The sequence below is a fragment of the Echiichthys vipera genome, assembly GCF_963691815.1.
Source record: "Echiichthys vipera genome assembly, chromosome: 3".
NCBI classification, from domain to species: domain Eukaryota; kingdom Metazoa; phylum Chordata; class Actinopteri; order Perciformes; family Trachinidae; genus Echiichthys; species Echiichthys vipera.
In genome coordinates this window covers 22,753,374-22,771,966 of record NC_139828.1, presented here as the reverse complement: position 1 = coordinate 22,771,966, position 18,593 = coordinate 22,753,374, and the positions used below count along the sequence as shown (strand labels likewise).

Below are 18,593 nucleotides of genomic sequence, written 5' to 3'. Positions count from 1 at the left end.
TTATAGTTCTTGAACCAAGGCCAAAGCAATGTAAAAATGTTCAAACTTACTTATGAGATATATTTACATTCTGATTCTCATCAAAACACATTTTAAATACATCTCCTAACTCATAAAGATTTGTAGTGATGTTTTTTATTCCATCTGCATTTGTTGGCACATTGCAGCTTTTCTTGCATTATCACTGCCAACTGTCAGTGAGATAGCCTGCAACCGTGTGTGTGTGTGTGTGTGTGTGTGTGCGTGTGCGTGTGCGTGTGCGTGTGCGTGTGTTTGTGTTTGTGTTTGTGTGTGTGTGTGTGTGTGTGTGTGTGTGTGTGTGTGTGTGTGTGTGTGCGCCAAACCAACCAGGGACCCAGTCAAAAACAAAGCACTTTACTAATGGTCAAAAACTCCCCAGGGTCCATAAAGGTCAAGTGACACTTTATGTCCAAAAGTATATGGACGTGCAATACAAGAGCCCCTTTGCGCACTCCCAGAATGTGAATGTCAGAGAGTACACGGACACGTAAATTGTAAGCAGCGGCTTCAGAGCAGTGACAGACAATTCTGATTAAACTCAGCAGAGACAATTAACCCCCTCTAACTTGTCCCCTGCTGAAATTTCTTCAACTGTATAGCAAAAAAAATGGATGGATAATAACTTTGGTTTACGAATAAATACCAAGTGTAACATTTCTTATAAATGGAGAGCTGTTTCCTCAGTTTGTAAGATTTTAAATGAAATTGAATGAGTTTAAATGAACCCTCAACCGTATATGCACTTCAAACCAGTTTAAAGTATAAATAATTACACAATTATTAAATATATAAGATTTTGGAGCAGATGATGATAAAAATCTAGTGTAGGTTTTGCATTCAAACTAACTTAATCAGTCCGCTTGTGAACTTCTTCTTGTATCCCTTTATTTGGGAAAAACACATTATTTGATTAATTTTCACTGTGCCCCAGAAGTCCTTTATGTGCTCCTAAGTTTCAACATAGGAGCACATTTGATCCTTGGAGAAAAAGTTAGCGTCAAGCCCTGAATACGCCTAGAGGTCCATAAAGAAATGTTTTTTGGTTTGGAAAACCCGACAGGCCTGCACAGAGCCCTGACCTCAAGTCCATCCAACACTTTTAGGATGTCTGTAAATTACAACATTAATCTTAGTTAAATGTCACTTACACTGCTCTCACCCCCCCCCCCTCTCTCTCTCTCTCTCTCTCTCTCTCTCTCTCTCTCTCTCTCTCTCTCTCTCTCTCTCTCTCTCTCTCTCTCTCTCTCTCTCTCTCCCTCTGTCTCATGTTTCGCAGCAGAACCTGTAGCCTTGAAGATTAAATCTTTAATGTAAACCGGTAATGAAGTACCAGCTTTAGCTTTCTCCAGCAATCTCTCTTCTCTCCAGAGGGACGTTTAAAGACAAAGGAATAAATGAAGGTGCTGAAACAGATTCAAAAAGGAAAAAGACATGAAGAAAGCATGGCTGAGAGGGAGTCCAATCTGTTCTGCTAAAATACTAAAAAAGGAAACTGAGAGACTGGGATGAGAGGGTGAAGGAAAGAGTGTGTCTATTTTATTTTTCAATGGATGTCTGATGTGTACACAGACACACTTGACAGGATTAGCTTAATTTACCTGGCAGGATGATTCAAACTATGTGCACACACACACGCACACACATTTTTGGTGTTTTGTCTTCCTGTCCAACTCTTTATCCAGGCTGTTTTATTTTCTGCCTTATAGCGTGCTGGATTTATTCCATCAATATTAAACTCTTATTTACTTCCCTCCCCTCTTTTGCCTGTCCCATCCTTTATCCTTCCACCTACTGCCCCTTTCTCTCTCTCTCTGCAGGCCTGAATGAGTGTGCAGACAATAATGGCGGTTGCTCCCACATCTGCAGGGACCGCAGAATTGGCTATGAGTGTGACTGTCCCTCTGGGTACAAACTCTTGGACAAAAAGACTTGTGGAGGTAAAGGCAAAAAGAAGTTTTGCGACAAAACTATCGCCTTAATGCAGAAGACCATGTCTAATGTACAATCGCACCTTGTCTGGGTGTGGGCTGGTGCAATCTATAGTGTTGTTTTTTCTAGCTCCGTGAGAGACCGTAGGAGTTTCACAGGGTTTCATACCCAACTATTAATCATATTCTGGTAATAGGAACATTTTGACTAACATATTGGAAAAATGTGCTTGTTTTTTATTAAAAATGAAGAACAAAGTTTGAGATAAGACACGAATCAGTGATAAACTGCTGCAAAAACAGCTTCTTTCAACAACTCCAAAGTGGACCTACTTTCATGTTTCATGTTCTCTATATAAAATACCTATGATTTGAAATGTAAGGGAATTTTAAGTTTGTCCTCCAGGCAGGGTCTCTCTTCCTCTACCTTGTTCTTCCATAGAGTCTTTGCCATGGGAGACCCTACCAGGAGCACCAGGCTCCAGATAACATGGCCCTCAGGCCTGTTCCCGGAGAAAAACCAACCACAACCATTTACCATTACAACAAATTGTAGTTTCTTAGAGATTCTTAGGTGGACCTAAAATACATATGAAAGACAACACCCTTTATTTAGCTTATTATAGCATGTTTTTACAACACATCGCCATCCATCCTATTTTCATATATATAAAATAAAAAAGCTTTGAGGTTGTGCAGCATGTTTGTCAACTGTATGTTGTTTTTAAAGTGCTTTATACATAAAGCTGGATTGGATTGGCTGTCTCTGAAATCACAATGCCAGATTTTAGTGTTTCTTCTTTCTCACAAGTTAAATTAACAAGATCAGATTCAAAGCATAAATAGGAAAACTTTAAAGTTGCTTGACAGTGATTTTTTTATTCTGTAGAGCAGAGCTAGGAAAGCAATTTCCCCTGCTTCACATCGTGGTGCTAAGCTTGACTAAACACATCCCAAATCCTGATCTTAGTGAGATCAAATTGGTATTGATCCATTCAGTTTGCTGGCAAGCAAGCCATTTCCCAAAATGCTGGATTGTACCAACCATGTGTCTTTATGTAGTCCTAAACAAACTAGCAAGGACAACATATCTGTGCAGTGGAAAGGTGAAATTATCTCAATTATGCATTCATAAATAAGACAAGTCCAATTTAGCAAAGCAAACTTTTCCGCTAACTGATTTTCTCTCTGACTGATAATATAGAATTGTTTTTTAAAACATTTCGTAAAGATAACTTTAATATACTGAAAAGCAATGATGGTCTAAGGGTAGATCCATGCAGATTAAATGTAACTGTTTCTCTCAATTAAATTATCACTGAACAAATAACAAGCATGCACATTTTTCTTCATTTGAAGTGGAGAAGATAGTTAACATGCTAGATCCATAAAATATACTTCTCTTATTTCTCACTCTTCAGACTTAACTCACTTTTTGTGCCTCTATAGTGTTGTTGTGATCTGTATGTCTTTGTGCCATGTTTCTCTCCACAGACATAGATGAGTGTGAGAACCCAGATGCCTGCAGTCAGATCTGCATCAACTACAAAGGAGATTATAAGTGTGAATGCTATGAAGGCTATGAGATGGACCCTGCCTCTAAGACCTGCAAGGCTGTGGGTGAGCTGAATAAATGCATACACATCCATTTATTCAGATAATGACAAACACTGTTATAGATGGATGTTCACACAAAAATACAGACATGGGCACACAAGTACTCTAAATAAATATATATATATATATATATATATATATATATATATATATATATATTTATACATATATTCCAGCAACCATAGCTACTAAGGCACATCCCACACTATTCTCACACTTCGGGATTCTGTGAAACGAGAGGCTTACTTTGTATGCAGGCCTTGCACAGCAATCTGTGCAAAGATAAATATTTGCCACCTTTTTTCTGCAGTCCTCACTAATGAAAAGTTTGCAGCCAGCTGCTTCTGCTCTCCCTGGAGTGTCAAGGGAAGGATGTTTTGTGGGGAGGGGGCCTGCCCACTAACTATGGGACACAAGCAGGGTCTGTACCCCTCGTTGGCCTGGGTAAATACTCCGAGCCATGGTATGAATAAAAATAAAATCTTGTCCTCAAAGGAGCTCTAGGCAAGGTTGTTACTGAAAAATGGTCTGTCTGCCTGAAGTGTAGATGCAACTGTAGCTGGTTTGCTGCATCCTAAAGGCAGGGATACACCGAATCGACTTCAAAGAAGTACTGGCAATGAAGGCCAACTGTTTCTTCACCTGTGTCTCATCCAAAATGTGGTGCTTGAACACACTGCAATGACTACAGCAGATGGCCATCTAGCAGGTACATTCTGCACCTGCGTGAGAGGAAATAACACTCCATACCAGCAGGTGGTGGTCGTATTTGTCATAGAAAAGGGAAACTGGAAGACTGACAGGATGACTCAAGATGCTAGTTTAGCCAGTTAGGACATTAACAACACAACTTGATGTTGAAAGAACGAATAATATTTACCGTGCGCGAGCAAACAAACAATCACAAAGTATTTCTGCTAAAGAGCTCAGTGGATGAAAAAATATTATTATCTGATATAACAGGTTTGTTTTTCAGTAATTTCTCTCAACGACAATCCAACATGCTGAATTGCCCAAAAAACACCTAACGATGGCCAATGGCGTGGGACACACCACAAAATCTAATGCAACCCTGAGTTTGGCGTCAGTGACTGGCAGCTTACCAGCAGCTTGGTGTGTCTTTTCCTTTAGACTGCCTTTTGAAAAGCTCTACGTGAATTCTGGGTGTTCTTAAACATTCCCCCCATTCTCAGTCTGTTACAGGCCTAACAGATAACTAAGCTGTCTGTCAACAACAATTTAAACACCGGAAGATGAAGTTTCCCGCTGCCACTGACAAATTAGAGCTTCAGATGTGTAGTGACTTTATGATAAACGTTATAAACTATATTTTACATCTTGCATTATTGAAAGCAGGATCTCAGTTCAGTGTCGGTTATGCAAAACTATTGCATTTAAATGAATAGATGATTATAAGCTAAAGTCAGAGCAATATCACTGCTTTATAGACATTAGGCGTTTGACAGTAATGTTTTAATTTCTTCAATATTTTATCACCAACATATAAAAACTGCCACTGGAATCATTTTACTTGCATTTTGTTAAGAAACAAATTTTATTGCACCACAGTTAGGACACACATCATTTTTGTGAGAAATCTTATAATAGATAATCATAACTCATAGGGGCCCCCTTATTAAATATGGCGTTAGAATAGTCTTAGTAGGGGCGGCTGGTGGCTGAGTGGTTAGAGCAGTAGCCCTATGTAAAGAGGCTGAAGGTCCTCGAGGCAGTGGCCCTTTGCTGCATGTCTCCCCCTCTCTCTCCCTCACCCTATTTCCTGTCTGCCCTATATAATAAAGCCTTGAAAAACTGCCAAAAAAAGTAATCTTAAAGAAAAATAGTCTTTGTATAGTTTATCATGAATCATTTGTTGTCGTTGTGCATTGTACATTGCAATTGTAATGCAGCCAAACACTTTCAGTAAGAAAAAGTAATTCAGTCAATTTGCCGGTCAAGTCACTCACAACAATATTGGCCATTATCCCCAAAATGGACATTTACCATGATTAACTTATTGTGAGTGTTTTTATTGTGATCTGCAAATAAAAGATTTTTGTCCCATCCCTAATCTACTTTGTATATTCTACAGGAAACGTAAACACTTTCCCTGGTAGTGTTAGTGCCTTGCAACTTCCCCTTTGCCTGAATTAGGAATAGAGCCTTAAACTGATTGAGTTACACAGCAAATTAAGTTTTTTGTGGGATACAACTGAGGAAAGAGCGTTACTAGTGATTACAGCCATCGGTCTTAGGTTGAGTCATTATAGGGTGAAGTGGTGTGGTAATGAGAGAGCTTAAAGCAGAAAACAGGCCCTCACTCTTGAGCTAAGTGGCATAAAAACCACCATTGATTGCTTCATGCCCCTCTGTGTGAATCTTTATTACTGTTTGGCAGTGCAGCAAAGGAGGGAAAAAGATAAATGGATGGATGACTGTATTGTATGGATATCTCTCTGCTCATTGAGGTAATGCAGAGATACATCCGTGCCGTTGATTGTGGCCGTTATAGCGGCCAAAGGTGACAGCATCAAAGGGAAGAGATCGTAAATGTGACAGGATTATTTTTTATGTTTATGTTGAGGTTTATTTATTCAGAGGCACAATTAGAGTTGGGACCATAAATACAGAGATGTTTGCTTCGTGAAGCTGACTTAATGTGAACGTAATGAAGCCACATTTGCCAGTGAACTCATTCCTAGACGCACGAATGTACGCCCAATCACACACGTGCATGACCACAGACATTAGCATTACGTATACACTTTGGGATTCTCCTCACACAAATGAACATGGAGTTATTTCAAGTAGTCACGTCAATGTTTGTGTACACAGATACTGGGCAGGAGAAATGTGATGAGATGTGACACATGCCGAGTGCATATACTGTGATTTGTGCTTATATCTCGGAGGCACACAACAAAGCACAGTGTTATCCCAAAGTTGCCGAGCCTGTGCATCAATGATAAGAAATAACCTCTGCTCTTTGCGTTCTCCAGTGTACAGAGTCTATTCCATTCTAATTTTAACATGTGGTTTCAGGCTCTGCATATTAATTTCACCGTTATATGCATCCGCTACATTAGCTATGCTAATTAAAAGTAACATCCAATAAGTCCCCTGAAGAAAGCCTTGCTCTACACTAATTGCATTTATTGTTTTTGTGTTTACACCTTTATGGGTGTGATGCCACTTACTGAGTCATCAACTTGAGTCATTATTATTGCGTATGTGTGAGAGGGAGAGAGCGAGGGAATTTACTGTTTGTATGAGAAGTATGAATCCACACAGACAACACTTTCTTGACAAGTTTAGTCATCTGGCATACATAAGTCAGAGTTGATACAAAATCAAATTGACTTATTGACTCATTGATGCTGCTGGGCATCGATCAAACAAATGAGCATTTATTACACCTGTTTTAACCTCTCTGCACTGGCTTCCTTCATTAATTTTAGAATTCATTAAAACAGCTTAGTGCTCACCTATTGAGCCCTACATGGCCATGGTCCACAGTATATCATGGACCTTCTGCACCCCCACATCTCATGCCTTAAGGTCCTCTAATCTGGGTTTTCTAAGTGTACCTCAGACACATTTTAAGAATTGGAGAGATTGAACTCTCCAGTTGACAGCTTCTAAGCTTTTGAATAGTCTCCCAGGAAGCTTGAGGTCTTTGGACTCTGTCGACTCTTTAAAAAAAGAAGCTTAAAACCCCATATTTCCAGACTGGCATTTAGGTAGCATGTGGTATTTTATGTTTCAACTTGTGTCACACGTCTGTTTAGTGTATCAGGTGTTTTATCCCTGTTTGTTATCATTTGTTTCTATTTGAAACGATGTGTGTGTGTGTGTGTGTGTGTGTGTGTGTGTGTGTGTGTGTGTGTGTGTGTGTGTGTGTGTGTGTGTGTGTGTGTGTGTGTGTGTGTGTGTGTGTGTGTGTGTGTGTGTGTGTGTGTGTGTGTGTGTGTGTGTGTGTGTGTGTGTGCGCGTGATAACAGCAAAATTTGGTCCTGGAGACACGTGTAGTGGCAACTACCACAGAGGAGTTTTCTGACTATTTTGCTAGATGTTTGTATGTCTCTCTGCAGACAGATTTTGTTGCAACCGTGTAAGATACAGTCACAAATGTTACAGGTGTGCAATTGAGATCAAAATGAAGGCCAAGTTCGAAAATGGGTGTGACCAGAGTAAAAAAGTTGCGTAGGGGCAGTGGCTCCTCCTCTTTACACCCCTTGCCCGATACGGTGTTAAGCTGGTGTGATCTCATCACAAGATGGTCTCTCATTTTATTTCACAATTTCACAAATACACTTTTCTTAGTTGATTGAATATTATAGAACCAGGACCAAGAAAGCCAAAGATTGTGATTGAAATATGAAAACATGTGTTAAGGAAAATAACATCTGTACAGATACTGTACGTACTACTATTTTTTTATTTTGCACAATTTTAACCTCACATTCACAAGTTATTGAGATTTTATAATAGACAAATGCAGACAATAATAGAAGTGATGGTAAACGTATAACAAAATATTTTTGATAGCAACAATGATAAGAAAGAATAATGATCCATTTAAAAACCACAAATGTGAGTGTGCAATATAAGGAAATGTGTGAATTTGTGTTTATGCACTCAAGCGTGCAATGTGTGTGTGTGTGTATGTTACTTTTATGGTGTTATTCCTCATTATGAACATTATTTTATGTCACAACTAATTTTGTTGACACAGAGAGACTTACCACGTTATTTATAGAGAACAATATTTTTTCCAGTGTCCAAATTTTTCTTTTATTATTATTAAATATGCAGAGAAAATTACAGCATCATTTATAGAGAACAATATTTTTTTTCCAGTGTCCAAACTCTATTATTATAAAATCTGCTAAAAAATAAAAAAAAGTGCAAATATAATCCTGCAACTAACACTCAAATCCCTGCAAGAAGAGCTACTTGAGGAAAGCTTTTCTACTTTGGTTCATGACAAAACAGGGACATGTGGCCAAAATCAACCCAAATAACTACACCGCAGATTTGAAGTGTCACACAAAACAGTGAACCCTCAATCAATCAGTGACTTTGCTAATTAGCTTTTATTATCAACTATATCATAATGGAAACACTTAAGCAAACCTTGCAAATAACAGTCTAGTTATTATTGCAGCGGCTGTTATTAGCAGTGCTTTGGGTGTACGGATTTTTTTTTATGAATGCAGCTAACATTCACATATAGACAATTAAATAGTGTTTTAATGACAGTAGACAACTTATACCTTTTTAAGGTAACCAAATAAAGGTTCATGAGAGTGGGGAGAAGGATGAGAAATATGTGCCAGCATGGAAAACATTACAGGTAAACAACTTGTTGATAAAAGCAGGACACGCTGTCACAGCAATGCAGAGGGAATCTACAAATTGCCTGTGGACCAAAGTCTTGATTTCTGTTTTTGCACTTGTTTCCTTCTCTCTGTTTCTTGCATCATCAACAGTGTACTGCAGGCTTAACCACAGTGCCATGAGCATTTTTTTAAATTTATTTTTTCACACTTGACAGTTTGAGCACACTCATTTCAAATTGAGCAGTGGTCAGATTGTCCCCATTGTCAAAAGATTTTGCCATGGGACCCAAGATGATGTGGCACACTGTCAAACCTCATCTCAAAAGTTTTTTTTCCTGTGGATTCAGGCTTTAAAGAGACAAGCAGATACCATTTATTCTGTCTGCGTGTAGGAATGCTGGTAATATTAATCCAGAATACAAATTTGGATATTTGTTTGTCATATAGTGTCTGTCTTTTACTTGTTCAGTGACCCATCAACATTTATAATGGTCACAACCTTAAAAAGTTGGTGCAGAAAATTATTATTAGAAGAACAACTTTCCCATGGAGACTCCCCCACAGAAATAATGAGGGTTATATAACTGGATTCTAGCAAGTAGGATGACTTTTTGACTTTTGACAGAAGGTTAATTCCAGTTCCCTGCTGCAGCATCTATTCATCATCGTACAGCATGGTCTGTATGTTTAAATGAGCCTGACTGACCTAGACACAGACATAACATCATCCTCACCACCATCACACTGGCTTCCATCCAACTTCTCCAGCATCCTGAAGTATTTCATACCTTTATGTCTTACCTGTCCGTCCGTTCTTTGAGTTGGACTTTTTCAAACCAAATCAAATCAATGTGCCTGCAGTGCCTGATAGCTTATTTATCTTTTGACTGCATTATCTTTATTGGCTATCGGAGCAGAACGGCCCAGAATTGGCAGAACAAATCAAAATATATCTAGGGGACTCTGACTGTTGCTCTGCTGGGATGTATTGAGGAGAGATAATATTGCACTTTTTGATGACGTGTCTAGTGTCATGGCTTGAAGAAAACAGTGACTCAGCTTTCTTTCACTTTGAAGAGGACATATTGCTGTGACAACAGTGATGAGGGATAAGAGATTCTGTCATGAAAAAGTGAGTCTGGGATTGATGAAAGAGAAGTTAGATCCATCTCTGTTCTTATTATACATACTTCAAAATGTTTTTACTCTTTTATCCTGTTCTTTATTTCTCCATGACTTGCATCCATCACATTTGCTTGTGCCTGCCTTTTTCTTATTTCATTCCCCCCGCCTTCTCTCTCTCTCTCTCTCTCTATATATATATATATATATATATATATATATATATATATATATATTCCTCAGCAGGTGAAATTGATGGGTTCAAATCTAGTAGTCAGAGGGAAATGATTGGATCCAAACACTTGTAGAAATGTAATATTTTCTGCCTGTGCAGTAGCCCTTATTAAACCGGTGCTGAGGAAACCTATTGAGGGATGGTGAGAAAAGTGTGTGTGGGTGGGTGTGTGAGTGTGTGTGCATGTATGTACATCAGCCAACTTTGTCTCGATACATGGCATTTCTGCTTTACTGGACAGTGTGGAATGGAGAGTAACATGACTGATAGGAGAGAGAAGTGAAGATGAAAAGAAAAAGGCAAGAAAATGAAATAGATGAGTATTTGTGTGAAAGAGAGCAAAAGATAAAGAAAGAGACAGTAACGGGCAGTATTGTTGAGCTACAGTAAAGGGATATTATTGAAATCCACATTATATGGATTGTAATTGTAAATTTCATGGATTTGTGAATAGATAGTGTTGTATGCATAGTGTTTTGTCTTTGTGTACTAAAGATGAACTTGACCTTGTCATCTGTGTGACAATATTCAAACCTATGCTCACCTTCAGCCTGCTGAAAAATGTGCCCCAGGTAACTGGTGTGCCAACAAACAGCACATTCTGTACGCACCTGAGGGAAAAAAAAACAGAAACACACTTTTGAAAAGCTGTTGTACTAAAAATAGAACATTGTGTCATGTCTAGTTGTTGGGCTACTTTGTCCACCTACACATTATGCTTCATTACTTCATCCGGCAGCAGGACAACCACTCATGTACACACACTCAAAGACCCTCGAACTGGATGTGTCCTTTTGAAGGCTACTTTACTTTCAGTTGGGGCCACCTTGCATAATGTGTGTTACTTTACTGCACAGCATAATTGTGTGAATAATTAAGTGCTCAAAAAGTAGTGTGTGTGGAAAGAATATATTTTCCCTTTAAAAGGTTTATTTGGATGATTTATTTATGCTAACATCATTAAAATTGCATATGTTAAGGACCTAAATAGTACAAATGCAAAAAATACTAAATGTTGATTCTTATTCCCAATTGGAACAAGACCCAACACTCAACACCACCCCTGAAAAAAGACAAATACATATACAGCAACAATTGGATAATTGGTTGAACTTGTTTCCAAATGTATTTGATATTGCCAATATGTCATGTCAGCATTACTATTTGAAACATATTTTTTTATCAATTCAACAACTTTTTTTCGACAATTTTCAGGTCTTGTTTCCATGGTAACACATAAACAGCATGTAACAATATTAAACAGTATACCAGTGAGCAGACACATTGTTCCGGATCAATATTGATTCAATGATCCAATATCATCGATGCAGGGTGAAAACATCGATATCATTAAGATGCACTTTTACTTCAAAGAATAAAAAATAGTGTGTTTTTTTGCATTTAAATGTCTTAAAGAGTTTAATAATAAAATCGGCAAATCATATTTAAGTTCCTTTTTGTGAGCTGGTATGTGACTGATAAACTGTTAAATGGGCATATGATATCGTCACCAGTGTTGGTTAAGGCTACTTTCAAATGTAACTAGTTGCGGTATATAGCGTGACCTATTGAGAAAGTAACTTCTTAGATTACTTTAGCTTTAACAAAAAGGAAAAGCCCATGGTTATAGTGTCTAGACGACGCTTATACACCATCCTGATCATGCGAGCTCCATTGTATTTTAATCGCAGATGAGCACAGCTATCGAGCAAGCCGTTCACTAACACTTTTTTCTCTTGGATCCTTCTGTTGGAATATGGACCGCGCACCTGTTATTGGGACTTTTATCCATACATTTGAATTACATAAGCGACCGGTATCCGTTACCAACATGTTGTTTACTTTCTATGCTTTGCCTCAATGCTGTTAGCACGTCATACGCTTCATTGATCTGATTGGTTGATTTGGCCTGTATGTTGGTGATAGACAGATGGTTTATCAGCAACCAGTATTTTCGCCCCTTCAAAGATCTTCAAATGAGTGTTCCCAGATGGATATGCTAAGCAAATGCGAATCAATCCATCTGGCGGAGTCAGGTTACTTACGCCTACCTTTGAATGTATTAACTCTACCCTCAGTGTTGGGAAAGTTTATTTTCTACATTAACTGGTTCAAAGTTCAGTTCACAGTTCCAAAAATTAACTAGTTCATAGTTATTTTTGTAGCTGCAAGCTATTTTTAAAATTATTGCCACTGTCTATATAGAACCACAGACAGCAATTATTTTATCAGTTTTAACACTAAAACTATGCATCATCCAATTTGAATCCTTATCCAACGAGGGTTTACACTAGAATTGAGGGGACAGCATTTCCCTATTGTTGCTTTAACACTTTGCTGCTGTCCATTCAGTCCACACACGAGCAGCTGCAGCTTTCATACCTACAGTATATTCTCAAAACCATGTGGAAAAACTTGCTGCTTGAATGCTCTTTTTTAATGAGGAATTATAAATAGAAAAACAGGACTGTAATCCTTAAGGTGCAAATGTTTTGCAACTTTAATAATTTTCCATTTCAGTTAATATAAAAAGGAATACTGGTATCCTGGCAAAATATACCAGGTTCAACAAACAGGAACAGGAACCAGGCTGAGGTAGGAAATTAAGGTTGAACTTGAAATCAATTTTATGAAAGCTGGGCTTTCTACTTTACTCAAAGGCTGCAGGTCTCAGACAATATACTGCACCACCAGGTAGTCCAGCTGTGGCTGGGGGATGACAATGGAGCCGCTACTGTACGCAGTTATTGGGATTTGGGTTCGAGGATCAGTCATGACTGTCTTTTGATTTTTTTGATTTTCTTGCACATACCCTTAAATGCCAGGTGCTTCAGTTCAATGTGACATTTTTTCAATAACATAAATGACAGACAAGTAGTCCTTTTACAGCTTTTTATTAAAGAGATATTTTGCTGATTTAAATTCAGCTCTGTTGTGGCAGTGTGGGCAGTGAGATGAATGGTGGCTCCCTCCGTAGATGCAGCAGATAGAGCTCCCGTTGGGTGGAACGTGGAGGTTCGTGGAGAGTGTGCCACGGCTTTGTATGTACTTCCATGTAGATAAAAGAAGAAAACCTTGATGGTACCGGACAGGTTGGTGCAATCCTTTGGCTGCTTATAATCAGACAGTGATCTGGGCAAAGGTATACTACACAATTTCATGCTAAATATTTACCCTTACTCACTCAGAGTATGCGATAGTTCAGTGCTCCATAGGGGAATTACAATACAACTTAAAAGTTACGGATAACTTATTTAAAAAGTAACTAAATAAGTGATTATTTGAATTGCACAACAAACTTCTTATGTTACTCATTACAACAAAAAAGTAATCTCAGTACTTTGACCTTACTTTACGTTTGTAGCGCAATACCCCCAACACTCATCGTCTCATATTGATGGCTGGCACCTAAATTGGAATCTCATGTGGCAGACTTTGTGATATCAGCAAATATAGTGTTGTTGTCCACAGAGTCTATAAAATATTGTATTGTGTTCACACACTAGCAGCACGGGCATGAAGTCAATGTGACCTTGTCTGTCTCAGGCTCAGAAACGGTGTGGATTGCATAACATTAGCAAATATGCAGTTGCAGGTCCACTTTTCAAATATAGGTGGGATGTGTGCTACAATTTATGTATCACTGTCAAGATCAGTAAACCTTTCCCTGTCATATGTACATACTTATGATTGACAGTACTGCAAATGGCCCATGTCTAGTAGAGAGTGGGCTGAGAATGATAAATGCAATCTTTTCTGGGGTTACAATAGTAGGTTAATGGCTGTCAAGGGTCTCCACACATCTCCTGAGATTTGTGGCCAATCTGTCGAATCCTGCGAATGTCAAGGTGTAAATAAATGGCGGCAAATGGTTCTTGAGGGGCCGGTTTCACAACAATATTTCAGGCTGCTAGCCACCCTGACTAATTGGCTAAGAGCCATGCTATTCAGGTGAATTTGAAAGTCAATATGAAGTCAAAGTCTATCTTTGTGAAACCAGCCACAGAGACATGCTTATACAGGATGGTGACATGAATGTCTTTCCCTTCAAATCAGGAAAGAGTCCGTACCTGATGTTCACCAACCGTCATGAGATCCGTCGCATTGACCTGCTGAAGAGTGAATACACTCAGGTGGTCCCCACGCTGAAGAATGCAGTGGCCCTGGATGTAGACGTGTCCACCAATAAGATGTTCTGGTGTGATCTTTATCATCGTAAAATATACAGGTATATATACACGCACACAAACACAATGAACAGTACATATGATTCCTGTGATGTTTGCCATAACATGTGATGCAAGTTTGACAAGATAAATACTTATTTGGAGTGGTACTGACACCTATAAAACCACGAATGGCACTGTGCAGAATCAAGACATTGAGTTTAGGAGGATAACACTCTTCTCGTTCTTTCGCCACTCTGTCATTCTGTTTCTCCTCTATTCGTCCATCTTGTCTGCTTCAACCTGTCATACCTGCTGGTACCGAGACAGAAACACCTGGGGAGCTGTGTGTGTACGCGTGTGTGCGTGTGCGTGTGCGTGTGTGTGTGTGTGTGTGTGAGAGTCACACCTGGAGGGCTGTGTCATCTGTCAGTAAGAGGGGTAGCTGTTTGTCCTTCACACACATACAGTATGTCCACACACAATTACACACTGTAGGTATATCGTATATCGTGTGTGTGTGTGTGTGTGTGTGTGTGTGTGTGTGTGTGCGTGCGTGTGCGTGCGTGCGTGTCACCCTGATGGCTGAAGGTAGTGGGAGGGGCCTTCTATCATCTCAGCAGAGCCATATGCTCTCTCTAATTTCACTGCCTCAATAATCACCACCATTACTCATCTGCATATGCACACACACGCACACTTCCACACAAACTCAAGGGCTTGTGAGAGAGAAAGGACATATTAAGTAATTTTTCACAATGTACTCTACTTTGGAAGAAGCAAATAAACACACGGATACTTTAAATAGCCAAGTGAATTTGTACAGTTAGATCTGCTTCACCTTTGCCTCCCTGTTATCCTTCAAAAAAATGTATGTTATTTTACATTAAGAAAACATAAATGTTTACCAATGGCTTAGTGTATTTATGCTGCTGCTTGTTGCATGATATCAATTTGAAGTACTGTGATACAATCTAAAACTCTCAGTTTACGAGGACATTTTAGATCATCTTCTCTTCAAGTCATAGTCATATTGTTATGTGCTCAGCTAAAAAACAAGTTTCCCCGTAAAATGGAATTCGTCCTTTGCAAATTTGCCATTTACAATTTATCATGCAGTATAAAGAAAAAAGTAGTAGAAAAGAATAAAGAACACCATGTACCATATACAACAGTGTACCTATTTATTACCTGGCTGAAAACCTTGAATCCTAATGCAAAGAACATGATTGATTGCACCTTTTACTTAAACATCTTACTTTCCAGTGCAATACTTTTTCCTCTGATAAGGCTTCTACCAAATAGAAATAGCCCTGTATTTAAAAGTGATTCATCCTCATTGTTCCTCAATGCGACGGTGTGGTTTTCCAGGCTAATTCATAGTGATTAGCAAGCTACGGGTCGATGACTTGTTAACTTCTCCCTGTGATGGAGATGTCTGTTGCAAACAATAATACAGCCAATTAAAGATGCAATCTGCTCAGTGGCCTTGGACTCATATGTCTTTGTCTTATTTCTTATTCCAGTATGCTCTCCAACCTGTTCATCCCACTTTATCTGAATATTTGTAACTAAACATAAAGACTGATGAATGATACCAATACTCTGTTGAAGTAATTATATTGCATGCACGATGTCCACAAAAATATGCACACTTCCGTGTGTAAAGAGGCATGTTGATATGATTATTGGACAAGGAATTTCATAAATCGTAAGCTCTAAAACAGGGTAAAATCACAGTGTGGTATGTTTTATATTTGTTATCCCAAAGTTGGCGTTGCACCAGTAACATGATGGATTCCATCCACGTCCACTTTGCTCCAGTCCTCATTTTAATTTGCTCTCTGAGCGAGAGACAGGTGTTGAGTCCATGTTATAAACCCTGGGACACGAGAGAGAAGCCATAGATTATCCATCACAAGACAGCAGCAGGCTAACTTTCCCCCCATAGATGAAGATGTCTGCGGTAACATTAACACGGCCAATTAACAACACAAGCTGCTTCCAAGTCCATTACTCATCCATCTCCATCTCATGTATCGCTCCAACTACCTCACCAGCCTTTAGTTAAGCTGCTCCTCCCATCCGTACTCCTCGTCTTCACCCCGGTACCGTTTGCTTACACGATGATACGATGACGGCATATAAATTGGGGTATTGCGTTTTCCAACCTTCTAACAAGGTTGTCAGGTATTGTTTGTTTTATAGCCCTCGTGTAGTGAAGACAAAAATGTGCTACGTCTGAGGATGTTGAGGTAGGAAGTGAAAAGAGAAAAGCAGAAATGGGGATGGGAGATGGGACAGACTAAAAGTGGGAGGCAAAAAGAAAATGGAGAGCGACTGAGAAGACACAGAGGTGGTAGTGACAAAAACAGAGAAAGAGGCAGGTTAGTTTGTAAGCTACTGATAGATAAAGACAGACAATTTCTCCCTGGGATGCCCAAGGTTTTGCCATTTGATTAAGGAATACCTGTTCCCCACAATGTGCAACCAAGTATGTAAGGCACGTAGTACAAAGTCTTTCTTCAAAAGAAAAGCAGACCAGAATAGATGGCAAAGTATGACTTTTGTGATTGTCTTTTGTTTCTCTATTTCTGCCTTTTTCGAAATTATTGGGTATTTCATGATATCCACAACACTGTCACACACGGCTCTTCTCTGCCATCCACCAGTGCTTACATCAACAAGGCCAGCGACTCATCGGAGCAGGTGACTCTCATCGACTCGCTCCACTCCCCCGAAGGACTCGCCGTCGACTGGGTCCACAAGAACATCTACTGGACCGACTCGGGTAACAAGAGCATCTCCGTCGCCACAGGAGACGGCAGGAAGAGAAAAGTGCTGATAGCCACTGAGCTGAGCGAGCCACGGGCCATCGCTGTGGATCCACACCAAGGGTGAGTGGGAGAAGTTATGGATGGATGGACAAAGCGTGAGAAGATGGCAAAGGAGTGAAAGGGGGGTTTGGAGGGCTGGAGGAAGTGGGAGTGAGAGGTGGCAGGACAGGCCTGTGCAGTCATTGTCAATCTCTAAAAAGGAGAAAAGAAATTGTTATTATAAAGAGAATAAATTTAGTCTAAAAGCAGTGCTTTTTAACACAACGTACCAACTCTTTTTGTAGTGCTGTTAAAGAAAGTAGCTTAACAATTATTTGGCGATATGATGTGACTCTTGTCTACTCTATCTGCTTTTTCCCTTTGTCTTGGATCCTGAGTTCCCCAAAGCACTCTTTTCATGACTCTACAAAGCTAGACTAGCATGAAATGAAGCCTAGCTCTTGCACATATACACACACATTTAAAAGTTTCCAGTACTTGCAGTTTTGCACAGATCCTACTTTCCTCCAGTTCCTTCAAGGTCTTTTCAGAAGTAAAACTATTTGATTTTGTAGAGAAAATGAGATAGAGAATCAGACGGGGACAGTGTGATAGAGTACAGTAGATTAAGTCACATCATAGTAGTCTTCTAAAAATTGACCTTGAAATTGCACATGAAAACCTATTCACTGCTCCTGCAAAATAAGCTCTTCTCATAATTTTTCTTCCTGAATTGTAGCCATCCGTGTCTAACTGGTTTGTATGTGTATTTTAACAGATTTATGTACTGGTCAGACTGGGGAGGTCAGGCCAAAATTGAGAAGTCTGGGATGAATGGAGTGGACCGACAAGTTCTGGTGTCCGAACACATCGAGTGGCCCAATGGAATCACCTTGGGTAAGAAAGGATAAAAACATCAAACTCTGACCATTCAAGGCTTAAAAAAAACTATAAAATGATACGGATAATCAGTCAGCTCTGGGAGCAGGGGGAAATAGAGAGAGGAAGAAAATATATAATTTGAGTAGATACAACACAAAGAAACAGCAAGAGCTTAGAGAAGGAAACAGTCCAGGGGTGCTGCAACTCCTGAGTCGCTCTTTTTGTTATAGCTCAGTTTGTGTCTGGCTCTCATCAATCAAGCCAGCAAACATGGGCCTCCGAATTAATAAGCCAGACACTCTGTGTCGTCGATACCTCCCATCATCCCTTCCAACTCCCTCCGCGGCACCAGCCAATTTCTCTTAGCTACCCTTGCCGGAAGAGAAAAAAGAGGCACACGGTTGCTACACTCTGTGGAATTGAGGTGTCACTACATCTGTATGAAAACAAATTATTTTTTAGAG

At 39.4% G+C, this 18,593-nt stretch overlaps 1 protein-coding gene across 1 annotated transcript in view; it reads left to right on the top strand.

Annotated features, from left to right (window-relative positions):
* lrp8 (low density lipoprotein receptor-related protein 8, apolipoprotein e receptor) overlaps positions 1–18,593 on the top strand; it is a gene marked incomplete at its 3' end in the record, with an annotated part of 175,128 nt that overhangs the window by 136,008 nt on the left and 20,527 nt on the right. Inside the window, exons 8-12 of the mRNA XM_083940262.1 lie at positions 1,839–1,958; positions 3,444–3,569; positions 14,322–14,493; positions 17,104–17,328; positions 18,026–18,144. Of these exons, the coding sequence (XP_083796388.1) occupies positions 1,839–1,958; positions 3,444–3,569; positions 14,322–14,493; positions 17,104–17,328; positions 18,026–18,144 (762 nt within the window). The remainder of the gene's footprint in view (positions 1–1,838; positions 1,959–3,443; positions 3,570–14,321; positions 14,494–17,103; positions 17,329–18,025; positions 18,145–18,593) is intronic.